We start from the raw sequence: 23,692 nt of genomic DNA, 5'->3' as shown, positions 1-23,692 counted from the left end.
GACTTCTTATAAGTATCTTGAATTGATTAGCACGCATGAGATGACTCGTCTTTCTGTGTGTGGTCCATTTAGCAATAATAATCAGTCATAATCTCTCATAGTTCCTGGATCGGTATTACAGCTTCAAAGTACAAGTTCAGAGCGAAAGCCAGGCCATCCAGGCCACCTGCTGATCACAAGAGCACCGATCTGGAGACTACATGGATATAACTGCAAGTTGGCTAATTGTAGTTTATAAAACAATTCTCATTTGAATACTGCTTTTGTGTAGCTATATTTTTAATATCAAAGCACCCTGCTGTAAAAAAAAAACAATAGAACCCTGCCCAAAACACAATAGAAAATCTAATGGATTTAATGGTTATAATGGGAATTGTATTGGTCTTAATGGAAACTATAATGGTGTCTACTGGTATGTGATGGATTCTATTGGTGGGATGTTAAATCCTATTGAAAAAATGCCCAAAACACACTACAAAAATACATTTTGTAATGGTTTTACTGAAAAAAGCTAATGCTTCATAATGGTATTTTAATGGAAACCATTGGAATTTCTATTGTTGTTGTTTTTAGCAGGGCAGATTTAAGAAGACATATCCAGCAAGTAAATGTAGTGAGCAGCTGATGCCCAATGGTTTTTAAAGTGCATTCTGGGAAGTTTTTTTGGCAATAGGGCTCCCTTGGAATTGTTCTACTGAACTAGACAGCAGATTGAGACACCTAAGGACTGTAGTTGTAGCACAACTGTATTTGGGTCGGTCTGGTTTGTGCAGCAGGTCTGCTAAATTTCTCTTTCTCTCTGGCACGCGGCTGAAACGCTCTCTTGTTCTGTTTCCGTGGGCCCTGGAGAGCAGCTCTGGATCAAATTAAAGCTGGCAAAGACAGCAGCCTCTTCTTTATATATTTCTCTCTTCAGATCTTGTCTCTCATTCATGCACACTTTTCCGTACTCTGGGCTTGTGTAAAATCTTTGGCCTGCTTAAAAGGATAGTTCACCCAAGAATTAGTATTCTGTCATCATTTACTCACCCTCATGTCGTAATAAACCTGTTTAACACAAAAGGGGATCCAAATCAATGATCCAAATGGTTCATTGAAAGATTGGAGGTCTACTAACTGAGAAATATTGGATGCAGGCATAAGTCAAGGAATATCCTGCAAGAATAAACCTTTAGTGCAGTCAAATGAAATAGACACAGATATTACCTCCTTTGAAATGACTCGTTTATTGAGTTGTTTTTACACAGATTTGGTTTTGTGGTACAAAACACTGCTGGTTAGCAAGATATCTCCACTTAACAACAATCAAAGCAGCGGAATACACATCCAAAGCTTTACAACACAACCACATGACCGCAATGCACCATCTCTCTGTTATTTTGCTCTTCCAGTTGTCTTTTAGTGTTTGTTTGTGTCTAGACACACACTCACACATGCAAACTTTGTATGACTGCTGTTAAATGAAATGGCTTCACCACCAATAAATAGAGTATAAAAATGCAATTGTAATAATTTTATTATCAAAAAATTAAACAAAATTCATAAAAGATAGCAAAGTCACTGAATGAAAAATACCTTGGCAGTCCTTGTTTCTCAAACTGATACCAAACCCCCAAAAAAGATTATGGCATTGACCAACAAAAGTAATTAATTAGAATAAAATAATGCATAAATAACATAATAATACTACCATTTCAGTACTGTCAATAAACAATATCCAGTCAAGTTTTCCTCTATGCTGATTCTGACTAATATGCACCAGGTATTTCCAGTTAGGCTGAAAGCATGTTTGAATTTGATTCGCAATGGCCGCCTCTGTTAATCTCACTTGCGATGGCACTATGGTTAGCAATGGCACATTTGGGTGGATGCTCAACTTCGTCCTAAAGTATTAAGACAAATAAGGTTGATAGTGAATATCGTGACACCAAATATTGGGTCAGATCTGTGAGGCGGCTTTTGACATTTCTGACACACATCAAATGACCCTGATGAAACTGCAGTAGTTGTGATTGATCGACTGTTTATGCTAGACATTAGCATTAGCACTGCATGTCTGCACTTGAAAACCTGTAGAGACCAGGAGAGATCGTTGATTATACACACAACGTTCTTCTGTAAGGTAAATCAATAATAATATTTTGGAGAATCAAAAACAGAAGCGCAATAACAAAAATACTAACATAGTATAATTTGATCACTGAATCCAGTTGACAATACAATGCAATACAGAAATGCAGTACGATACGATACACATTAGGTGTGTCTATAATATCTACCCAGGACCTCCTTTGAGCAAAATGCCTCCCATGATCGGTTTCTGTTGAAATTTTTGGTGCAAAAATGTTTTCTATTAATGCTACTAGTCAATTAGCTAACTTAATATCTCTTTACTCTGACATTTCTTCCATAAGCGCCTTCTTTGGAACAAAATACTTCCCTTATCCTTTCATCTACTTTCTTCATCTCACTATTTCTACACTTACACAAGTCTTTCTTCACATGCAGCAAAATATAAAGCTACGTCATCCTTTCCAGTGAATAATTCAATGTGTCCCTCTTACTGGAAAAGTGTCCTCCATCCATAAATACTTTTGTGAACATAAACACCTTGTTAAAACCTCTCCTTCTACTACAGCTACTTCACACTTACCTTCTAAAAACATTTAGACATCAGCCTTAAAATTAAATTGCACTTGATATTCTTCAGGTAGACAACAAACAAAGGACTAAAGATTCTGAAACAATAAAGGTTCTGTCCCATTAAACCTACAACACAAGGAAGCTCCCTGGGTCATGGTGTTAAGATCTAGTGCAAACATGCCTCTAAAGAGCCTTTGGAATTTGCTGCCTCATCACTGCTTTGAAACTAATAGGTCTACTTGTTTTTTTTTTAGCTCTAAAGTAACGGGAGTGTTTTGGACATCAAAATTCAGCAGAGAACCAATAATATTCTTAGAGCTGAGGAATTATAATCCCTAAGCATCAACAGATAAACACCAGGAGAGACAATGTTCGTACAGTCCAGAACCTTTGGAAATAGTCAAACAAGCTTGTCTCCGCTTGAACATTCTTTGGAGCTGAGATTGTGTCTGACATTTCTACCTCGAGTTAAACCTTGTTAAGGTGAAGGTGTCCAGAACTCTAAACAGTCACCTAACCCAATCAAGAAACCACAAGAGTACCATTCCTGAGAAACACATGGCACACACACACATGTTCCTGTCAGGACTCAATCAAAAACAACCAATCCAGCATGCTGGAACCTTGAATTACCCAGCGGTTTCTGAAAATAAACTTCCTTTCAAGGTGATCATGGACTGACTTATTCTTCTTGAATAATGCAGTGTAAAGCACTGGCCTCTCGTCAGTAGCGGAGAAAACTTAACCTTGAAATCTCTGTAGGGTAGGCCTTGGGCTCAGAGGTCCTGGGGCTCTTCTAAGCATTCAATACAAACTCTACAATAAAATAAAATAATAAAATAAAATAAAAATAATAACACGCTGTTCATCTGATGACAGCTTCCTCTGGCATCTCTCTCCACCTTAAGGGAATGACATACATAATTTAATATGAATTAAAATATTTAAAACAAACAAACAAAAAGGCACTTCTATAATTCCATAGATATGATTCGACTCATAGGATCAATACAAGTTTGATCGTTACATATGCAGTTTAAATGACATATCACAATAACCAAGAAAGTAAAATAACAATTATATATGTCAGTTCCAATCAAGGACAACGAGAGATTTCAGTTTCCTATTCTTCCTGTACTGCCAGATCACACCAGTTTTGTATCACTAAATCTACAAAAAATATTAATAAATAATACACAACAACAGTTCATTTGGAGCAAGACCCTGGTTTCTTTTTTGGAAGTTAAGATCACAAACGACCTGTGAGACGTGCTCTGTGAGAGTTTTAAGGTGCTTGATAAACTCAGGTTGGCTCTTACTTTTGTTTCATCAAGGCTGCCGTTACATGATGCCTTACTGTGATACTAACTCACTTTATACTTAATATGTAAACATTTAATTTTATTTCTTGCCTGTAGGGGGAGAAAAGTCCCAGAGTACCAACTTTAAATGTTACTTAATTCTAACCCTTAAATCCCCCTAGGCTGTAGTTCCCCAAGTTGTATTTGATAAAAATTTTAACTGTGTATAAGTTTGGGTTGGGTAAAGGTAAAATAGGATAGGGTAGGATTAGGGTTAAGGGTTAGGAGTTAAGGTTAAGGTTTGGTTGTGTACAACCTCCAATATCATCCCATTGAAAAAGGACTCACATTCATAGAATCCCAGTTTTGCACTGGTCGTCAACAACATGACACTTGCTCCACCTTCTTTCTTTCTAGGCCCATCTCAACTGGACCCATCCCTATGACAGGTTGTTGCTGATGTCCAGGGCTTGTTGGTACACCTGAGTCATGTCATCAAGATCTCCTAGTAGAGAGAAGCTGCTGTTATCTCCCGGAGAGCCCTGCGTTCCTCGGCTGAATTTCCCACTATGTAGGGGAGGAGCTGCCTGGAGACCTTTAAAGTTGGCCAGCTGTAGAAGGTTTTCTGCAGACACGCAGCCTCTGATGTTGGGGCGGGCTCTGGGTGGGGGCCAGTCAGTGCCGCTGAAGGAACTGTTGGTGATGGTGTCACTATCCTCCCTTACAATACTAGATGGGCGACTCTGACTGCGGGATAAACCAGAATCGCCAGGTGCTGGTTCCCCAAGCACACTCAAAGGAGGAGCACCGCTATATGTAGAATACTTCCCGTTGCGCTTCAAGATCCCCTTTCTACCAACCGCTCGCTTTGGTGGTGAGCTGGCGGCAAGAGGTGTAATATTGCCACCTAGAAGGTCAGAGGACTCGCTGCGCTCTGGGGAAGAATAGTACCCTGATTCCCGTTGTTGGTTGTTTTTTAGGATTCCCTTCTTTGGAAGGATAGAGACCGCCTTGGTAGGAGAGTTGCCTGTTAGCCCCTGCTCCTCCTCACCCTCTTCACCTTCAGGCCCAGATTCTTTCTCCGGGGTTCCCACACTGGATTCTATTTCTTCCAGACTTGGAGAGCGTTGCTCTTCAGAGGTTCTTGTCTTCAGGATGCCCTTTGGTCTCTTGAGGCCCAGGCTGTCCTCTCCATTACAGTGGGACACACCGACATCATTCTCTTTCTTGCACTTTTTGGGCCGCTGACGGACAAGCAGGAATGGCTCAGACCGGATGGCTTTAGTGGGTCGAGGTTCGGTCCGGTTCTGCCAGTCAATGAGACGAGCCAGCATGGGCGAGCCAGCATCCCTTTGTGATTCACAGTCACACACACTGGTCTTCCATCCCCAGTTTACCCACCAGTGATTGGCGATGTCTTCCACCGTGGCTCGCCGCTCAGGGTTGACCATCAGCATCCAGCGAATAAGACCACGAGCATCTAAACAGAAGACCAAACAAGCTTCTTGTTTATCATGATCAAGAGACAAATTTGCCTGCATATATCGGTACACATTTTTATATAAGGCATTCTGAAGAGTTCATGCAAGACCAGTACCTGATGACTGGGATGGTTCTCGATACTCTCCATTGCTGATTTGTCGAATGAGATTTTTGTGGTCTCCTCCATCAAATGGCATGCTGCCATAGACCAGGGTATACAGCAACACCCCCAGAGCCCAGCTGTCCACCTGCAAATAATGGATGGCATTGATGTCAGCTGACTCTGAATGAACATTGAGTTACTGCTAACTGTTAAATCAATGACACTTAAGATATCATGTCATATGGAGGGAGGATAGAAATCACATGACAAGACTGGGATGTTTAGTGCTGGCTGTGCTTTTATGCAACAAAATATTGATGGCATGACTTTTTGAAGTCTCCAGCATGCAGAAACGGCATCAGACAGTACCAGTCTCCCTCTCTTGTTGGTTTCAGGCTGTTTTCAGCTTCAACTCTATATGCAATCAGTCTGTTCTGAGACTTTCTATTACACAACATACCACCTTCAGCAGTCAGTTATGTAAGTCCTGTGAAGGGTGGGTTGAAAGGGCAAGGTATGTAGGCCAAAAATCTCATGATCTCAGGCTGGATGGTTTTTCAGGTTCTTGAGTTGTCAGTTCACAGGAAATCACTTATAGACGAAAGTAATTGTTTTGCTCAAGGCGGCCGCCAGGGTGAGAAGAAATGGAGACTTTCATTGCTTTCATTGATTGCAAGGTTTGGCTTTTTCTCAAAAGGGTTTGACCATTTTGATTACATCCTCCTCTACATCATGGGTCACCACACCCGGTCCTGGAGGGCCGGTGTCCTGTAGAGTTTAGCTCCAACTTGCCTCAACACACCTGCCTTGAAGTTTCAAGTATACCAAGCAAGACCTTGATTAGCTGGTTCAGGTGTGTTTGATTAGGGTTGGAGCTAAACTCTGCAGGACACCGGTCCTCCAGGAAAAAGTTTTGTGAGCCCTGCTCTACATTGTAGTGTTTTCTGAACCCTTGAGGTAAACTGCAGCAAATTATTGCACACTAAAGTCAATAAGGCACACTAAACCAATTCTATTTTGATAAGCCCTGAGCTATATACCACAAGAGAGGCACATGTAAAGCTCTAAAGAACCTTTCAACTCTGACCGAGGTTTGACATGTATAATCAGAGAAAGAAACTCCAGCTGCTCTCCATGTTCAGTTAGGGAAGCACAAGGCGTGTGTTTGCCTGTTCCTAGGGGTCTGTGGAAGGATAATCCCATCAAAGAGCAGAATAAGGCTTCACTAACCACACAGGCTGTCTCTGATTGATCACAGCCGCTCACAGTGGATTTCACACGCCAGCATAATGAAACTGTGGGGTGTTTCATTTACAATGATGCAAACCTCAAGGGTTTATGTCTGTGCATCACGTCATGTAGGCCTGTAGTAAACCATTCCAACATGTTTTTATGACCCTGGAAAGAAGTTCAACATAAAGAGCAGCTTGTAGAGCCTTCTTTATATGAGCATGCCTTACCTCTGGACCATGGTACGGTCTGCCATTGACGATCTCCGGGGATGCATACAGTGGACTACCACAGAAGGTCTGGAGGAGCTTGTCTTTATGATACAGGTTGGACAGGCCAAAATCAGCAATCTGAATGAATTACAGATATGTCAGTGTTTGGTTTTAGAGAAATAATGCAAAACAAAATGTTTATTTTTCTGGTTAACTTTTACTGAGTAAGTGTTTGTTTATACAAGGAGTGATTTTTCAATGTCCTGCTCGTTCTGCTCATATTTAATGAATTAAAGGGTTACTCCACCCCAAAATGAAAATGTTGTCATTAATCACTTACCCCCATGTCGTTCCAAATCTGTAAAAGCTTAGTTCGTCTTCGGAACACAATTTAAGATATTTTGGATGAAAACCGGAAGGCTTGTGACTGTCCCATTGACTGAAGTAAATAACACGGTCAAGGCCCAGAAAATTATGAAAGACATCGTCAAAATAGTCCATCTGCCATCAGTGGTTCAACTGTAATGTTATGAAGCTACAAGAATACTTTTTGTACGCAAAGAAAACAAAAATAATGACAGCGTACTAGTGTTGTTTTTGGCAGCCCGTTTTAATTTTAGTTTTAGTCTAGTCTTTGTGTGAAGCTGTCATTTTTGTTTTTATTAGTTTTAGTCACGTTCATACTCTTTTTAGTCTAGTCAAGTTTCAGTCAACTAAAAGTCTGAGCATTTTAGTCTTATTTTAGTCAGAATTATCCATGACTATTTTAGTCTAGTTTTAGTCGACGAAAACTGATGACATTTAGTCTAGTTTCAGTCAATGAAAATTGTATTTTAGTCTCTTTTTAGTAATGCAATTCTATTTAACCCAGTCAATATAGTATAAGTACCTAGTAGCACTTATTATAGGGGTGCCTTATGGGGGGGGGTGATTTCTACCGAGGGGAACGCTAGAGCCCTGCATTTCGGCCCGGCCCGGCCCCGACTTTTTTCCACCTCTAGGGCAGGGCCTCGGGCCTGTTTTAGGCTTCTCCTTATTTTTATATTTTAGACATCCATCAATTAGTGATAAAAAAATTGCAGCGCTGGTGGAAACAACACGAGACCGTGCCGCGACTGTGAAGACCGACTCAACGGTGTTTATTGTCCAACAGCAGCAGCGAGTGCCATCAGCGCAGATGAAGAGTTCTGCGTTCAAATACACGCAATAGGCTGAAGCTTGCTGCAAAGCCCCAGCAAAAGTAATTAACATGAATGTGTGGGGGGGGAATAGTAAGGATATATTTGAATTATTTACTAATAAACTAGTGTTTTCTGTGTCAGTGTCGCAAAGATGAAGATGATCATCCTGATTCGCCATCCCCTCATTAGATGCGCCTTTAGAGAGAAGTGCATCTTCACGGATTATAATGAAAGAGTTTTTGTTTTCGATTTGATTTATTTTGTTAAGTAGTAATTTAAAGCTTTCTATAGATATATTTATCATGTCTGTGAGGCATGTATTTGCTGACTTTCGTTTCATTTTTGTGAAGTTCTCCTGTTCAAGACGAGACGGCACATAATTTTTTTGTTCTTTATTTTATAAATGTTATATATTTTATAAAAAGTTTTGTTGATATTGTGAGTGCACACAAATAAAAGTAGACCCTTTACAGTTACGAATGATGCAAACTTACTTAACGAACAAAAAAATGCTCCAAACGTTTCTCTAAATTAACTTAATAAAAAAAAAAGAAACTAAATATAATCACTTTGCCATTACATACAAAACTATTTTAATAGCTGAAAGAGTATAATTTGATTTGGGAGAAGGGGAAAAAGACGGGCTCGGGACGGACTCGGGCTGGTAATTCTGTTAAACTCTCGTATTGTTACCTTATAAACTCAAGAATACATCCATTCCAGACACGGAAGACGCTCTGATTTGAATTTACAACATTTATTTTACCAACCAAACATGTTAGAAGAAGCCTACACACACATCTCTCAAAGACGAGCCCCGACTGGCCGACCATCGGTCCCTTTCTCTGTGTCAGACTTAACTTTGTTTGTTGTCGTCGTCTTCTAAATAATGCCGCGAGTGGGGCTTGAGGAAGTGACGTCGCCTGCGTCTGCGCAGTGCGACCTAAAGTGTGACACAGGAAACAGAAATACTGCAAAATAATAATAATAACGCGACTAAATGAGATGAAATAACGTTATAACATTTAGTTTCGCCTCGTTTTGGTCAACGAAAATGAAGAGACATTTTAGCATAATATTTATTTTGTAAACCACATTTAGTCTCGTTTTTATTCGTCAACAATATTGCATTATACATTTAATTATAGTCATCGTCACATGACCAGCATTTACACTGCATCTCGTCTCGTTTTCGTCACGTGATAAAGGTTCGTTGACGATGATATTTAGTCATAATTTTCGTTGACGAAAGCAACACTACAGCGTACACTGTTTGCGTCCAGCGGATACTCTCCAAAATGGCGCTATGGTGACGAATTGTTGAATAAAGTCATTATTTTTGTTTTCTTTGTGTACAAAAAGTATTCTCATCACTTAATAAAGTTCAGATTGAACCACTGATGGCAGATGGACTGCTTTGACGATGCCTTTCATACTTTTCTGGGCCTTGACAGTGTTATTTACTTGGCAGTCAATGGAACAGTCACAAGCCTCCTGGTTTTCATCCAAAATATCTTAAATTGTGTTCCGAAGACTAACGAAGCTTTTAAGGGTTTGGAACGACATGGGAGTAAGTAATTAATGACAAAATGTTCATTTTGGGGTGGAGTAACCCTTTAAGCAATGTTCCCTCTAAGCTGCGCGAGCGCGGCCGCGCACTTCTTCTTGCACACGCAAAAATGAGTTGAGAAAAATTAGCCATTTGATTAAATTCTAGTAAAAGCAAATTAATTGCAATGTTCGGGTAAACCGCTATAGAGTTGATATTGCTATAGAGTTAGACCCAGTGAAAGCGTGGTGTCATAGAAAGAGAATGATGTGCGCCAAATGAGTCGCTGTAGAAACCAAATATTTTAATGTTTGCATCGAAATAGCTCAAATCGAGAGCCAATGCAAACCCAATGACATGTGAAATAAAACATCATCATGTATTAAAGAAGAGTGGCTTGATAAAGTGCTGGAAACAGCGGATGATGGACACAGAATGGTAAAAAAAAAAAAAACTTTTCACACGTCCCAAACAAATTAAGCAGCACAACTGTTTCCAACATCGATCATAAATCAGCATATTAAAATGATTTCTGAAGGATCATGTGACACTGAAGACAGGAGTAATAATGCTGAAAATTGCTTTGCTTCATAGGAATAAATATATTTTAAAAAGTATATTAAAATAGAAAACTTTTATTTTAAATTGCAATAATATTTCCCAATATTATTTTGTGAAATAATATTCAGTATTTTTTATAAAACAGATACGGCCTTTATGAGCACAAGAAACTTCTTTAATAAACTTTTGAACGACAGTGTATTATACTGTATAAAAAATAAAAAATAAAAAGTTTTCTCAGGTAAAATGTACATCATTTAGTCAAGGATCAAATCACTGTAAAGGTATGGTATAAAGAATGTTTTTGCTCAGGTGGCCGAAATGTCCGCCCAAAAAATTGCCTCTAATTTCTAAGAACAAGAAAATCTATTGGAATCAGTACAGCATCTTTTCCATGCACTATTTTGTGGGACACACTAATCCTAATGTTGTACACAATACAGGAAGTGAACTAGGATGTAGCCACTGTTTCAAAAGCATTCTAACCTTTATGTTACAGTTTTCATCCAGTAGCACATTTTCCAGTTTCAGGTCCCGGTGAACAACACCATTCTGTAAAGAAAGCGTCAGATTGCACTTCAGAGATCTGAGGTATTACTGTCATAGCCAACAGAATCATTATTAACCACTGACATCTGTTCCACAAACACTCTCTGTAAATCCAGTTCTGTTCAGACACCAGTTTTTGATTGGAACATGATTGTGCAGTTCTTTCCTTTAAAGTAACAAACAGCATTCGGGTTACAGCACGCCTGGAAACCCAGCCACAAGGGGTTCATTACAGATGTCTGATGACCATGAAAGATGCATGTGTTCAGCATGCACAGCGTTTAGCAGATGGGACTATAAATCGACAGTTTAACAGGCTGCTTTCTTATGTCGTCTGGCCGACCCCACCCGAAAATCCCCCCCATTGTGGTTGCCCATGGCGATGATGACTCATCACACTCCCTTCTAGTGTCTGGAAGCTCCTCTGCCCTGAGATATGACATCACGTCATCTTCAGCTGCAAACCAGCCCACCCAGTGCAGGCCCACAGGGACCTTGATTGACTCCGAGCAGTGCATCATGGGAAAATGGAACGGTCTTATCTGAAACTCTGGCTTTGTTTCAAAACCTAGTCATCTGCCTAATTAGACAGCATTTTGATGACGTTCAATAAGGTACGTAGGTATGGGAATGCAAACCCATAATGCATTGCAACAAGCCAATGCCAAGCCAAGACATGTCAATTATAAATATAGAGTGAATTCAGGTAAATTGGGACAGTTTTTGCCATTGAGATGACTGGGAAAAATGTCCCAGGTATCCTGAATTAGGGTTTGAAACTCTTGAAAAGACTTAAAAACAGTACAAAGCCCTTTTACACAGGCACAAAACTTCAAGGAAATGTACAGATGGGTGGTTTATTACGCCATCGACAGCTCTACTAAACGTTGAAATGTGTGACCCATGATGCAAAGCTGTTTCACATCAGTTGTCTGTTCCAAGAGTCCTCCCAATCTGACAAGAGCCAAAGATAATGGACTCGCACTGCACGGCCCGATTTCATTGAATAACTGCACGTGCAGCTCTGCGGGAAACCCTGATGAAACATGAGGCTCTCTCTGAGAAGAGAATGGGATTGAGAAAGAGAAAGGAGAGAGATAAGAATGGTGCATACCTTGTGGCAGTAGTGCACAGCAGAGACAATCTGCCTGAAGAAGTGTCGGGTTTCTCTCTCAGTCAGGCGTCTGCGTTCGCTGATGTAGTCATAGAGTTCACCTTTACTGGCGTATTCCATGACGATCACTATCTTGTCCTTATTTTCAAACACTACAAAATAAAAATAAAAAGTCATGAAAATCTAATCAGTTTATTTATACCTTGTATGTTTATTCATGATATTTTGTACATATATGTATGTTCAAAATCTTTATTTAATGATTTGTATACAAGATTGGATACAGTATAAAAATGCTAATTTTATTTCAGTTTTGAGTTGGCAATAGAATTCACAATAAAGCTGATATATTGTCCAGTATTTTTATCCTCTACTTCCCATTAAGCAATTCCACAAGTCAGTGGAAGTACAATAAGTATCTATACAGAAGTTAAGAAAAAAATCTAGATAAAGTTGTAGACCTCAGTAATTGACCAATTGGATAACGTGACCCATGTCTAGTTTACATAGGCCAAGGCTTCAAAAGGCGTCCAGTCAAAAATAAACATGTACGGTGGCGTCTTGTTTCTTCAGAATGCAACCCACAATGAAAACGTGCAAGTACAAAACTACTGGATGCATAAAAATGAAAAGACTTTGTTTTGTAGTGGCCAGTCCAGAAAGTTCAGCGGGTCACAGCGGAATCCGTTAACGACCGGGAGAAGCCGAAAAATCCAGAGGAACAAACACAGCAAATTACAGTCCGACATAGCAGAAAGTGGCTGTTTCTGCAAAACCCCAAAAATCCTCATAAGCATCACCCCACCCAAGCATTTGGCGCTGCTGCCGGCTCCTGTCACACGTCCAGAATCGGTTCTCATCTTTTTACAGAATCTCTCCTGTCCGCCATCGCTTTCCACAGAACAGCAGGGAATGCAAGTGCAAGGCCTTCTGGGATTGTGCAAATACAGTTTAGAGAAAGAGGGGTAACGGAGTTAACATAACACAGATTTACTGTGTCAAAGAGAGTAAATCACAGTCTTCTCACAGTGATGCTAAATATCGGAGTTCTGCGATAAATTCAACAGTGATGTGCAGCCAGTAGGTAAGGAAAATCCCAAATGAGATCGTCTCAATTGTTTCTCACAGATCACAATGAGCTTAAATGCAACTAAAAGAGTCTTTGCTCAAGTCTGCTGCTTCTCAGATGTTTCTCCTGAAAAAAAAGACTAAATTGTGCTCAGATTTGCCAAAAAAGTTGGCAATCAAAAGTCCAATATGAGCTTGAACATTTCCCCATCTAATTTTATAGATTTATTTTCTGATCATATGTCAACAATTGTCTCATTTGTGTGCAATTTTAGGAGAAACAATTGGTAAACTTTTGATAATCGTGAGCAATCAGAGAGCAACCTTTGAGTAATAAAAAATGCTCCTCTGGGAAAGTTCACGCAGCTAAACTGATACGCAAGCAATTCACATACATTCCGCTATCTGAAAATTTCCACGACCAGCCCAAACCAATAAACATAATTTAAAAACCACACAAAATTAAAAAACACAAGAAGAAAAAAAAAAAGTCTCCGGAGACTCATGTAGAGCTGGTAAGTCCAGAGGCTCGTTTAAAGAGGTGTTCTCCCCTCTTTGAGTCGGGCCAACCACAACACAGGCGGAGTCATGACACAGAACAAAGATGAATACGGCAACTCTTCAAAAATAAACTGCCCTATAAACCCAGACGGACTTTGAGCGGAAAAAAGTCGAGTCAGCGTGCCGAGAGCTCGCCAGGCCCACCGTGGCACAGAATCAGCAGAAGAAACCAGACGGCAGCAAAAATGTCTTTAGAAATCATCAACAAAAGAGTTTCACTGGAGATCTTAACCATTGAAACACATGCTGGTCAGGAGTAGGGAAAGTCACATTCACATTGTGGCTGATCTAGTTTAATTTGAATATTATTTCATGAATAAAACAAAGCTTTTACTGTTCTTCACAACACAACTCTATCAATAGTTAATGAAAGATTATTAATTATTCACTAGAACTGTATGTTTTATTTATTGTTGAGTTAGATAGATAGATAGATAGATAGATAGATAGATAGATAGATAGATAGATAGATAGATAGATAGATAGATACCTTCATATATAGAGATGATATGTGGGTGGCGAAGGGACGACATGATCTCGATTTCTCGTCGAATATGAACCATGTCCTGTTCATCTTTAATCTTCTCCTTCCTGATAGACTTGATGGCAACCTGAAGAGAAGAAAGAGATTAAGTTTCAATCTTTCCTTTGTCAAAAGATAATAAAAGTATTATGTTCATGCCACTTTTTTTGACAGGAAATGACTCAAGTTAGCTTAAAACTCGCATTGCCAGGATTAGCACCACAGCTAACAACTTAGCCATGGCTCTGACAAAAACATTCTATTTCTGAATGTAAGAAAAGCACCTGAGTAGATTCTTCAGACAGAGAGGTGTAATCATCCCATTACACACACGCACACATAGAATTATCCCATAAACACACATCACGGCTGAGCATATTTTCAGCCGTGTGCTGTGTAATTTTCCTGATGTTTTTTTGGGAAAATGAGGGTGCAGTGTTTGGAACCGGAATGAAAGCTCTCTCATGTGTTTATTCGGCTCTTGTGGGCCCTGAGGACACTGTACCGATGTCTATATGATCACATGATCTGAACAGGCTCCAATATTCATGGAACCCCATTTCCGCCACTGAATAAAAAAAAATAGTAATTACGACTTTTTATTGCACAATTTTGACTTTTTTCCTTGCAACTATGAGTTTATGTTGCAATTCTGACTTTTCTTGCAGTTGCAAATTTATAAGTTGCAATTCTGACTTTTTTCGCAATTGCGAGTTTACAAGATGTAATTCTGACATCGTAATTCTTTTTTCCCAGAATTGTGAGATATATACTCGCAATTATGAGCTACAAATTGCCTGTATATAAACTCGCAATTGCAAGAAAAAACATCAGAATTGCAAAAAAGAATTCAGAATTGCGAAATATAAACTCGTAATTGCAAGAAAAAAATGTCAGAATTGTGAGAAATTACCTTTTCATTTTTAACTTAATTTTTCAGAATTGCAAGTTTATATCTCGCAATTCTGAATATATAGCACAACATTGACTTTATATCACACATTTTTAACTTTAAATTGTAAAAATTACATTCGTAATTGTGCGTATATATTATGCAATTCTGAAATCAGAATTATGAGATTTACACTCGCAATTATGAGAAAAGAGATAAATTATGAGAGAAAGTTATCACTCACATTAATACAATTCATGGAAATAAAAAAAAAAAAAACTTTTTGTATTGTTTAAATATAAATAAAATAAAATGTAAAAAAAAAAAAAGGCCATGATGTTCCACACTCAGTTCCTCTGGAATTTTAGAACTCCAGAAACGAACATTCTAGAACCGAAGATGTGATATGGGCAAAGAGGAGATGCCCTGTTGACTGACTGATGGATGATGTCATGGGGAGGAAAGAGGAAATTATATCTGGGTAGTGATTTCCTGTCTATTTCTGTCCTATCGCACCCTCCCAGGCGTGTGCTACACGTCCATTTAAAGAACAACTGGAGCAAGGAGTGAGCTGATGACAAAGCTTAGCTGGAAAAGTTTTGTGATGTCATACCCACAATGACGGTCCCTATAACATGTCTATCTGGTCCCCTCTTTCTCAGAACAGCCTGTGTCTTCTCATTAATGATGAGCGAGCAGGCGGACCGCCGTGTTTCTTGGAGAAACCAAAACCACATGTTTCCGAGGAGCTGAAGGTAAATCACCGACTATATCCATAAAAGGAAAGCCCTTGCGGAATGCTTCAAAACTGATTATGTGGAATAAAAAGACATAAACAAATCCAGAAACCAGGACCAGTTCTCTAAAAGAAGAATGGGCAAACCCTGCACTTTATTGGAAAGCCATCAACGAGTGTTTTCCATGAGCTCATGAAGTTATGTGCAGCTGAAGGTATTCACCTCCCGCTAGGTCCGCTGGAGACGGCAGGAATACTAATGCTGCAGTTTGTTCAAACACAGCAGGAGCGAGAGTTTAAAATAATCTCGAGGAAGAAAAAAAAATATCACAGCGTTCCCACAGAGGTAGTAAGAGGATTCTGACACGCGGAGCTTTTTATTTGTTTATCTGTGTGCGAGCCAAATGAACAGAATACAGCATCAATAAAAACGCGTGTTTTTGTATTTCATTAATTGTGTTTGCAAAGAGAGGTATTTGAACTGTAACATGATTGAAACCTCAAAACTTGTAGTGTAGAGGTATGCTACTTTTTTATTAAATACAAATTTTAAAAATTGTAGCAATGTAGCAATCTCCCCAGGCAACATAGCAACCACTCCGGACACCCTAGCAACCACTCAAATACCTTAGCAACTTCATAGCAGCCAACTCAATATGCTCTAACAATCACTGAATGCCCTAGCAACCACCCCGTAATCCTAACAACCACCCAAGTAAATGCCTAGCAACCACTCCAAATACCCTAGCTACCATCTAGCAATCACCCCGGACACCCTAGCAACCACCTCAAAAACGTTTGCAATTATGCTGAATGCCCTAGCAGCTACCTCAAAACCCCGACTACCACCCTAGTAACCACCTAAGAACCACCCAAACACCCTTGCAACCTCCTGGCAGCCACCTCAAATGGCCTATAAATCATCACGAATGCCATAAAAACTACCCAAAACCCTAACAACTACTCAGCAACCCAAGTAACCATCCCAAACGTCATAGTAACCTCCTAACAGCCACCCTGAATGCTCTAGCAACTACCCCAAAACCCCAACAACCATCTTAGTAACTGCCTAGTAACCACCCAAGCACTCTAACAACTATATATATATCAATCAGTGTGAATACTTTATCAACCATTTAAATCCTACCAATTACCCTAGTAATCACTCTAGCAACCATCCCAAACACCCTAGCAACCATCTAGCAACGACCTCAAATACCCTAGCAACCAGCCCAAAACCCTAACAACCTATTTAGTAACAATCTAGCAACCAGCCAAACACCCTAGTAACCACATAGCAACCAGCATGAATACCCTAGCAACCACTTAACCACCAAAAACTCTAAAAACCACCCAGGTAAATACCTAGCAACCACCCCAAATACCCTAGCTACAATCTAACAATCACCCCGGACACCCTAGCAACCATCTAGCAATGACCTCAAATACCCTAGCAACCAGCCCAAAACCCTAACAACCTATTTAGTAACAATCTAGCAACCAGCCAAACACCCTAGTAACCACATAGCAATCAGCATGAATACCCTAGCAACCACTTAACCACCAAAAACTCTAAAAACCACCCAGGTAAATACCTAGCAACCACACCAAATACCCTAGCTACAATCTAGCAATCACCCCGGACACCCTAGCAACCACCTCAAACACCTTTGTAATTATGCTGAATTCCCTAGCAACCTCCCAAAACCCTGACTACCACCCTAGTAACCACCTAGCAACCTCCTAGCAAGAACCTCAAATGCCCAAGCAATCACCCTGAATGCCCTAGCAACCACCCCAAACTGCTGTACCACAAAACTTGCAATCTTCCATGAATATCCTGAAATCCACATAGCAATCAACATAAACAGCCTTGCAACAACTTAACAACTCAGAAACCATTTACCTACAAACATGCTATCATCCACCCAAAACCCTAGCAATCACCCTAGTAACCACCAAGCAACCCTAGCAACCACTTAGCAATCAATGTGAATACCCTAGCAACCACTTATCAACCACCCAAAACCCTAACAACCACCTCAAATACCCTAGCTACCATCTAACAATCACCCCAGACACCCAAGCAACCACCTCAAACACCTTTGCAATTATGCTGAATGCTTATCAACCACCCAAAACCCTAAGAACCACCCAGCAATTTAGGTTGCAAAGGGGTGGAAAATTTCTAGAAACTTTCCAGAATTTTTGGAAACTTTCCAGGAACTTTTGGAAAGTTTCCCTAAATTTATCAGAAGTTGTCCACCCCTTTGAAACCCAACTAGCAATTATCCCAAAAGCACTAGCAACCATTCCAAACATCCATCAACCAATCATCCAACATGCTAACATCACACAACAACACTGAATAACATTCCAGCAACCACCAACAACGCGTCTGAGAGTATATTTGCTAATTCTTCTCATGATATAAACTGTTCTGACAGCTGAAGCCACTAGATGTCTCCATGTCCTTCAGAAAACATCTGAAAACTCAAAACACAAACTAATTATGAACAAGAGATCAGTTTTGTTTACCTTTCATGACCAAGACTCCAATATGAGCGTCTAACTGACCCTGGATCAGAATTTAAAACCCACTTCACTCTATCAGACTGTTTTGGCCCCCATACAGGATATTAATTCTACACAACATTTTCACTTCCTGCTCAAGATGGCCTTTCAAGTGTCCGTCTGCTTCGCACTGTCACAGTGACCTTTTCACACACAGACGGACGAGTAGACGGACATGTGACCCATCCATCACACACTGTGGAAGGAATGCTGACCGTTATGTGGACATCCGATCTTGTTTGTACATTCAGATACACACAAATGCAATGCAAACACGAGCTCATACGTGCGAGAGCTCACACTCTCATGCTATCTGTCTGTCTGCTCAGGTCATTATGGTGAATCTGAGGCTGGTAAAGCCATAAAGAAGAATATGTTACGCAATGTCTTTGGTTATCTGTGCCTTAGGGGTAGAGGTCAGGAATATGCTGTTCTGGATTGTTGCTTATATCAACAGTCAGAACCTTCTGTTTGTCTGTGTACGTGATAACAAACACTAAAGCTTTATCACATTATGTTCAGTTTGTTTGTTTAGCAAGGGACATCACCTAAAGGAACTACGCTAAATATGATACGAGTTGAACATAATGACCCAAAGGAATATTTGATTTTTCTGAGGTTGATCTTTCGTATCTCTGGAGATTTAATGGAGATCACAGTTATATTTGTTTTAGGGATCAACCTTGTCATTTTAAAATTAATTTGGAGATCTAAAAAGAGACCCAAATTAGACGATAGATGACATACTGCCTGAAATGCAATTTATGCAAATACCTGAACGTTTTCAGGTGTGAAAGCTTGTTTTTGTGTATGTTTTGTTGTGAAATGTGTCAATGCAATTTATAACAATGCAAACGCAAATGCCTCTTGAGTATGTAAGTGCAATATTTTAAATGTGTCGTAACACTATTAACAAATCAAAGCAGAAAAACGTAAATGTTTGCAGGTGTGCAAGGTCAATTAAGTGCGTTATTGCATTATTCAGAGCGATTCATAACACAATCTAAGTAAGCAAACATAAACGCTTCTATGTATGCAAGCTTTATTTCAAAGATAATTGCGCAAAAAAAAAAGGAATGCAAGTATGCGAACACAAACACTTCTAAGTACACAAGTGCAATTTCCAAAACGTGTCAGAACTATTAACTATTAGCAATTATTAACACAATAAAGCACAAATGTTTGCAGTTATGCAGGGTCAATTTAGTGTGTACTGCATTATTCAAAGCAATTCATTCAATTCAAGTATGCAAGTGTGATTTCACATTGTAGCATTCTACAATGTATCAGAACACTATTAACACAACGCAAGCACACAAAGGGCCACTAATGCTTCTTCTGTGTTTCACAGAAGAAAGCATGTCATACAGGTTTGGAACAACATGAGCATGATTAAATGTTTACAGACATTGAGTAAACTATCACATATAGGAGAAAGAATCAAAATACTGCAGTGCTGTACATGTGTAGGCGTGTTTTAAGACTTTGTGATGACTAATGTTTAGTCTCTATGGCAGGTATCAGTGGTTTCTACGTCTGTTATCTATACGTCTGTGCTGTAACTCTTTACAGACAGCGTGTCCGGCCGGTTAACAGTTTTTCTGACTAATTCCTGCTAAGCACACTAAATTTGTGCCAGAAAACAACACAGTATGTCTCCCTGAGTGACTTTATGTTTATGGGCCCACAAACACGCATGACAAATTATGTTTTACCATGCATCTGAGTTTGAGGTAAATGAAAAAAACATGTATGTGTAGTGTGTGCGCCGTTTTATTTTTAGGTCAGTTAGTGTGCACTCATACTTTCTTCAACAGCCTGCCAACACTCTAATGGCACTCTGCCCACCTCTCTGTGTGTGTGTGTGTGTGTGTGTGTATATGGCTGTAGGTGTTGTGAAATAGCCTGGATTGTAAATTATTCAACTAAAAGATGGCTATATATCTGCTAACAACTAATAACAACAGCCACCAACAACAGTGTTTCCATGGAAATATACATGACTAGAGGGCATTTCAACTGCTAGAATGGGTTTCAGATCTATTCTTGAGGTAAAACAAAAAACTAAGTTAAATGCTAATAACAAAACCTAACTAACTATACAGTCATTCATAGGTATTCCCATGTCTTTTGTCATCAAAAGCTGTACATTCAATCAAATTCTAATGTATTTTAATGCAAGTTCATCAGTTACTTGGTAGAAGCTAGTCAAATCAGCCAAATGCAAATGTTTATGTGCAACTAACTGTTTTGAACAAAATTGGACCCCACTGACTTTCAGACATTTTTAAGTCTGACATGAGGGTGAGTAAATTACCAAATTTTCATTTTTGGTGGAACTTCAGCAGAATGGAAAGATTTCGTTCCTAGTCGCTGTTCCAGGTTCTGTGGTGACTGAGCCATTTAGAGGACAATGTTAAACAACAACCATAGCCACGTGCCAAAGCGTGCCGAACGAATCCGGTATGTTTGGTTAATGAACAAACAAACACTAAAGCCCTACCTGACCTAGATGCCCACAGCAGAACTTAGCATTTAGGTCAGAGTTCATTAGCAACCCGAGGGTCAGAACTCAAGGTCTCTAACACATTTGGCGCTGGTCGCATTATTATTTACGGCGAGTGGTCAGCAGTGACCTTTAAACCCAACTGCAACAGAAACGGTCAATTGGTTGAAGAGTGATGCATTTCATTGAGGGCTATTAGAGCAACTTTACAGGAGATTTAAAACATCTGCTCTTGCACAAGCGAACGCGTGCGGCGCACATGCGTGGGGTGGAATTCCCATGAGATGGACCGAAATGAGCCAAACACAACAACAGATTTTATAGCAGAGCTGACACCCTAAAGGACAAACTACAGCCGGCCCAAGATCCAGGCCAGTTCTATGTTCATTTATCAAATGATTATTTAATTCAAAAGTTCAATCACTGGTATATATCAATGTATAGTGGCATTTCCATCTGATATCACTATGGTACCACCACAGTATGTTTCAACAAGAGGAGGACTTGCAGGAATTGAACCTACAACCTTCTGGATAGCAGTTCAGATGGTTAACAACTACATTAGATTGATTGATTGATCAGATGCTTGAAGCTCTCACCTCTCTTCCAGAATGGCGCTCAATGGCCTTCTTGACTTTGCCGTACGTTCCTCTCCCCAGGGTCTCCAGCAGCTCATAGCGATGCTTTAGGTTGTGTTTGTGGTGATGTTTCTTCACACCAGAACTGCTGCGTTTGACCTCACCGGGGCCCTCAGCCACCACTGAGGGGCCCTGCGGGTCACCTGGCCTTTGTGTCTCCATCACGTGGGAGGACGATATTTTACACCTCCCTCTATGTTTAAATATCTTGACTAAATGCGTTGAAATATTGATAATATAAGACCTAATTGATATAGCTAATTAGCATATAAATAAATAAATAAATTACAATGCAAAGGTTTATTATGTTAGCATATAAACTAATTTATGATTGTCAATAATGACTCATCTTTTAATGAGGTGTCTATCTATTCTACCTATAGCCGGCTATGGTAGGCTATCTAAAGGAAAATAATAATCCCAGTCTAATTATGAACGATAAAACAAGGCTATGAACGGACTAAAAAGGCATTATATTAAAAAGAAACTAATAAACACGTGCCATGTGGTTTTATGGCACTTATAAACTGCTACAATGTATCATTCACAATTAGAGCGACAATGTATCTATTGTGCACTATTCTATTATGACGCGTTCTATACCATTATGACGTATCCTACTCCGTTATGACGTGTTCTCTTTCCCGTGGCGCGTTCGATCATGATTTCTCCGTTATTCCTTTGTTTCAATCTACCGCAGAAAATCTCAGGCGAGAAAGCAGCGACCACGCCGGCGTTCTGGACGTAAATCACCCTCATTCTGGCCGCGGATCCGCCGTGGTGTCAGTCAGCTCGGTTCTGGTGCCGGTGATCCGTGATATGAGGCTCGGTGCGCGGGGATCGGACGGAAGGATGTGCTGCGGTCTCGTGTCTGCTGTGGCCATGATTCGGTGTGTTCGGCCCGTCTCTCCTCCTGGTGTCCTGATCTGTGATTCTTTCTCTCTGTCCTTCAGGCTGAGAAGCACTGAATATAGACGAAGGGGGCGGAGTCAGGATGTGTGTGTGTGTGTGTGTGTGTGTGTGTGTGTGTGTCTCAGTCTCTCTCTCTGACTCTGATTTTTGCTGATTTTCTGATTGTGCTTTACTAGAGGGAAAACAGAAAGGTAAGGTGTAATTTTTATATTAATACCCACCATACTGAGACTTTATGCAGAGAATATAATACACACTGCATATAGAATAGATAAACTACATATATATATATTAAATACAAATATTTTAAAAGTTGAAATGTATTTTAATTAAAATGTACTTTAGATAGCTAGTAACACTGTCATATTTATTATGTTACATTTATAAATAATTTTTATATATCACCGTAATACAAGTTAATACTGTATAATTATTACTGGGGCATTAATTCTGATAGAAACATAAAATACTATACATATAATTTTTTCCTTCTTTTTAATGAAAAACAAAATAATAAAAAGTTAAAAAGATAAATTCCATACATATGTTAACTTTATTTTACATATTCTTTATTTTTTTATAATAATTCATGCCCAGCTAATGCCATGTTTATAATATATTAAGCCAGTAATTAATTTTAAAATAAAGATTTATTTAAATTATTAAATTTATAAAGATATTCTTTCTAATTTTATTATTTCTAATAAATTGTTTTCTAATCACTTTTATTAAGTCAAGAAAAGCCTGTATTTATTTTAAAATAAACATTTATGTTGATAAACAGAAACTACTATTTCTCAGCATTTTTTAAAATTATTTTATTAATGTAATTTGTTTTGGGGGGGGGGGGGGGGTCTTGCCTTTTTATATAAAACTGGATCAACATGCATGGAGTACTTGAGCTCTGAACTGTTTTGCTCATTTGTTCAGCATAGAGTCAGATTCAATAAACGTTTAAAGGTCTAAAAGCAAAGGTCTATTGTATTTCATGATTTCAAGCGGCAAAGATGCCTGCAGTTTTGTTCATGAGCCAAATGTTGCATGTCTTGGGTTATGGCCCTCATAAATAATCCAGTAACCAAATTTAGCTGACCTGAAATAACCAAACCGAGATCTACAGATTAAATATTCCTGATGCAGTTGAGTTGTTCTCCTGACTGCAGAATGCATCACCTGTAGCTCAGACGCAGTCAGACATGCCTGAAACCTGACCCTGCACATTCTGCCTCAGCCAATCAGCTTTGTTTTTTTTTTGTTTGCTTCTGTTTGGATCCTGCACGGTGTAATTTAGCCACTGATTGGTGGAGGGGAAGTTTGAGTCAAACAGACTCCAGACTAAGCCGTTTGTCTATGTTTG

General features: G+C 39.4%; 1 protein-coding gene across 1 annotated transcript; it reads right to left on the bottom strand.

The window, feature by feature from the left end:
* Nucleotides 1-1,207: 1,207 nt before the first annotated feature.
* Nucleotides 1,208-22,386, bottom strand: nuak1b (NUAK family, SNF1-like kinase, 1b). Its single transcript, XM_079412421.1, has 7 exons — nt 21,385-22,386; nt 14,045-14,165; nt 11,926-12,077; nt 10,749-10,814; nt 6,990-7,109; nt 5,542-5,674; nt 1,208-5,424 (listed from the first exon to the last, which is right to left on the bottom strand). Exons 1-7 carry the CDS (start codon nt 21,583-21,585, stop codon nt 4,385-4,387), a joined length of 1,833 nt encoding a protein of 610 aa, XP_079268547.1. The 5' UTR covers nt 21,586-22,386; the 3' UTR covers nt 1,208-4,384.
* Between the last annotated feature and the right edge of the window lie 1,306 nt (nt 22,387-23,692).

Source organism: Barbus barbus, assembly GCF_936440315.1.
Source record: "Barbus barbus genome assembly, chromosome: 48".
NCBI classification, from domain to species: domain Eukaryota; kingdom Metazoa; phylum Chordata; class Actinopteri; order Cypriniformes; family Cyprinidae; genus Barbus; species Barbus barbus.
This window is presented reverse-complemented; position numbering and strand designations above follow the sequence as displayed.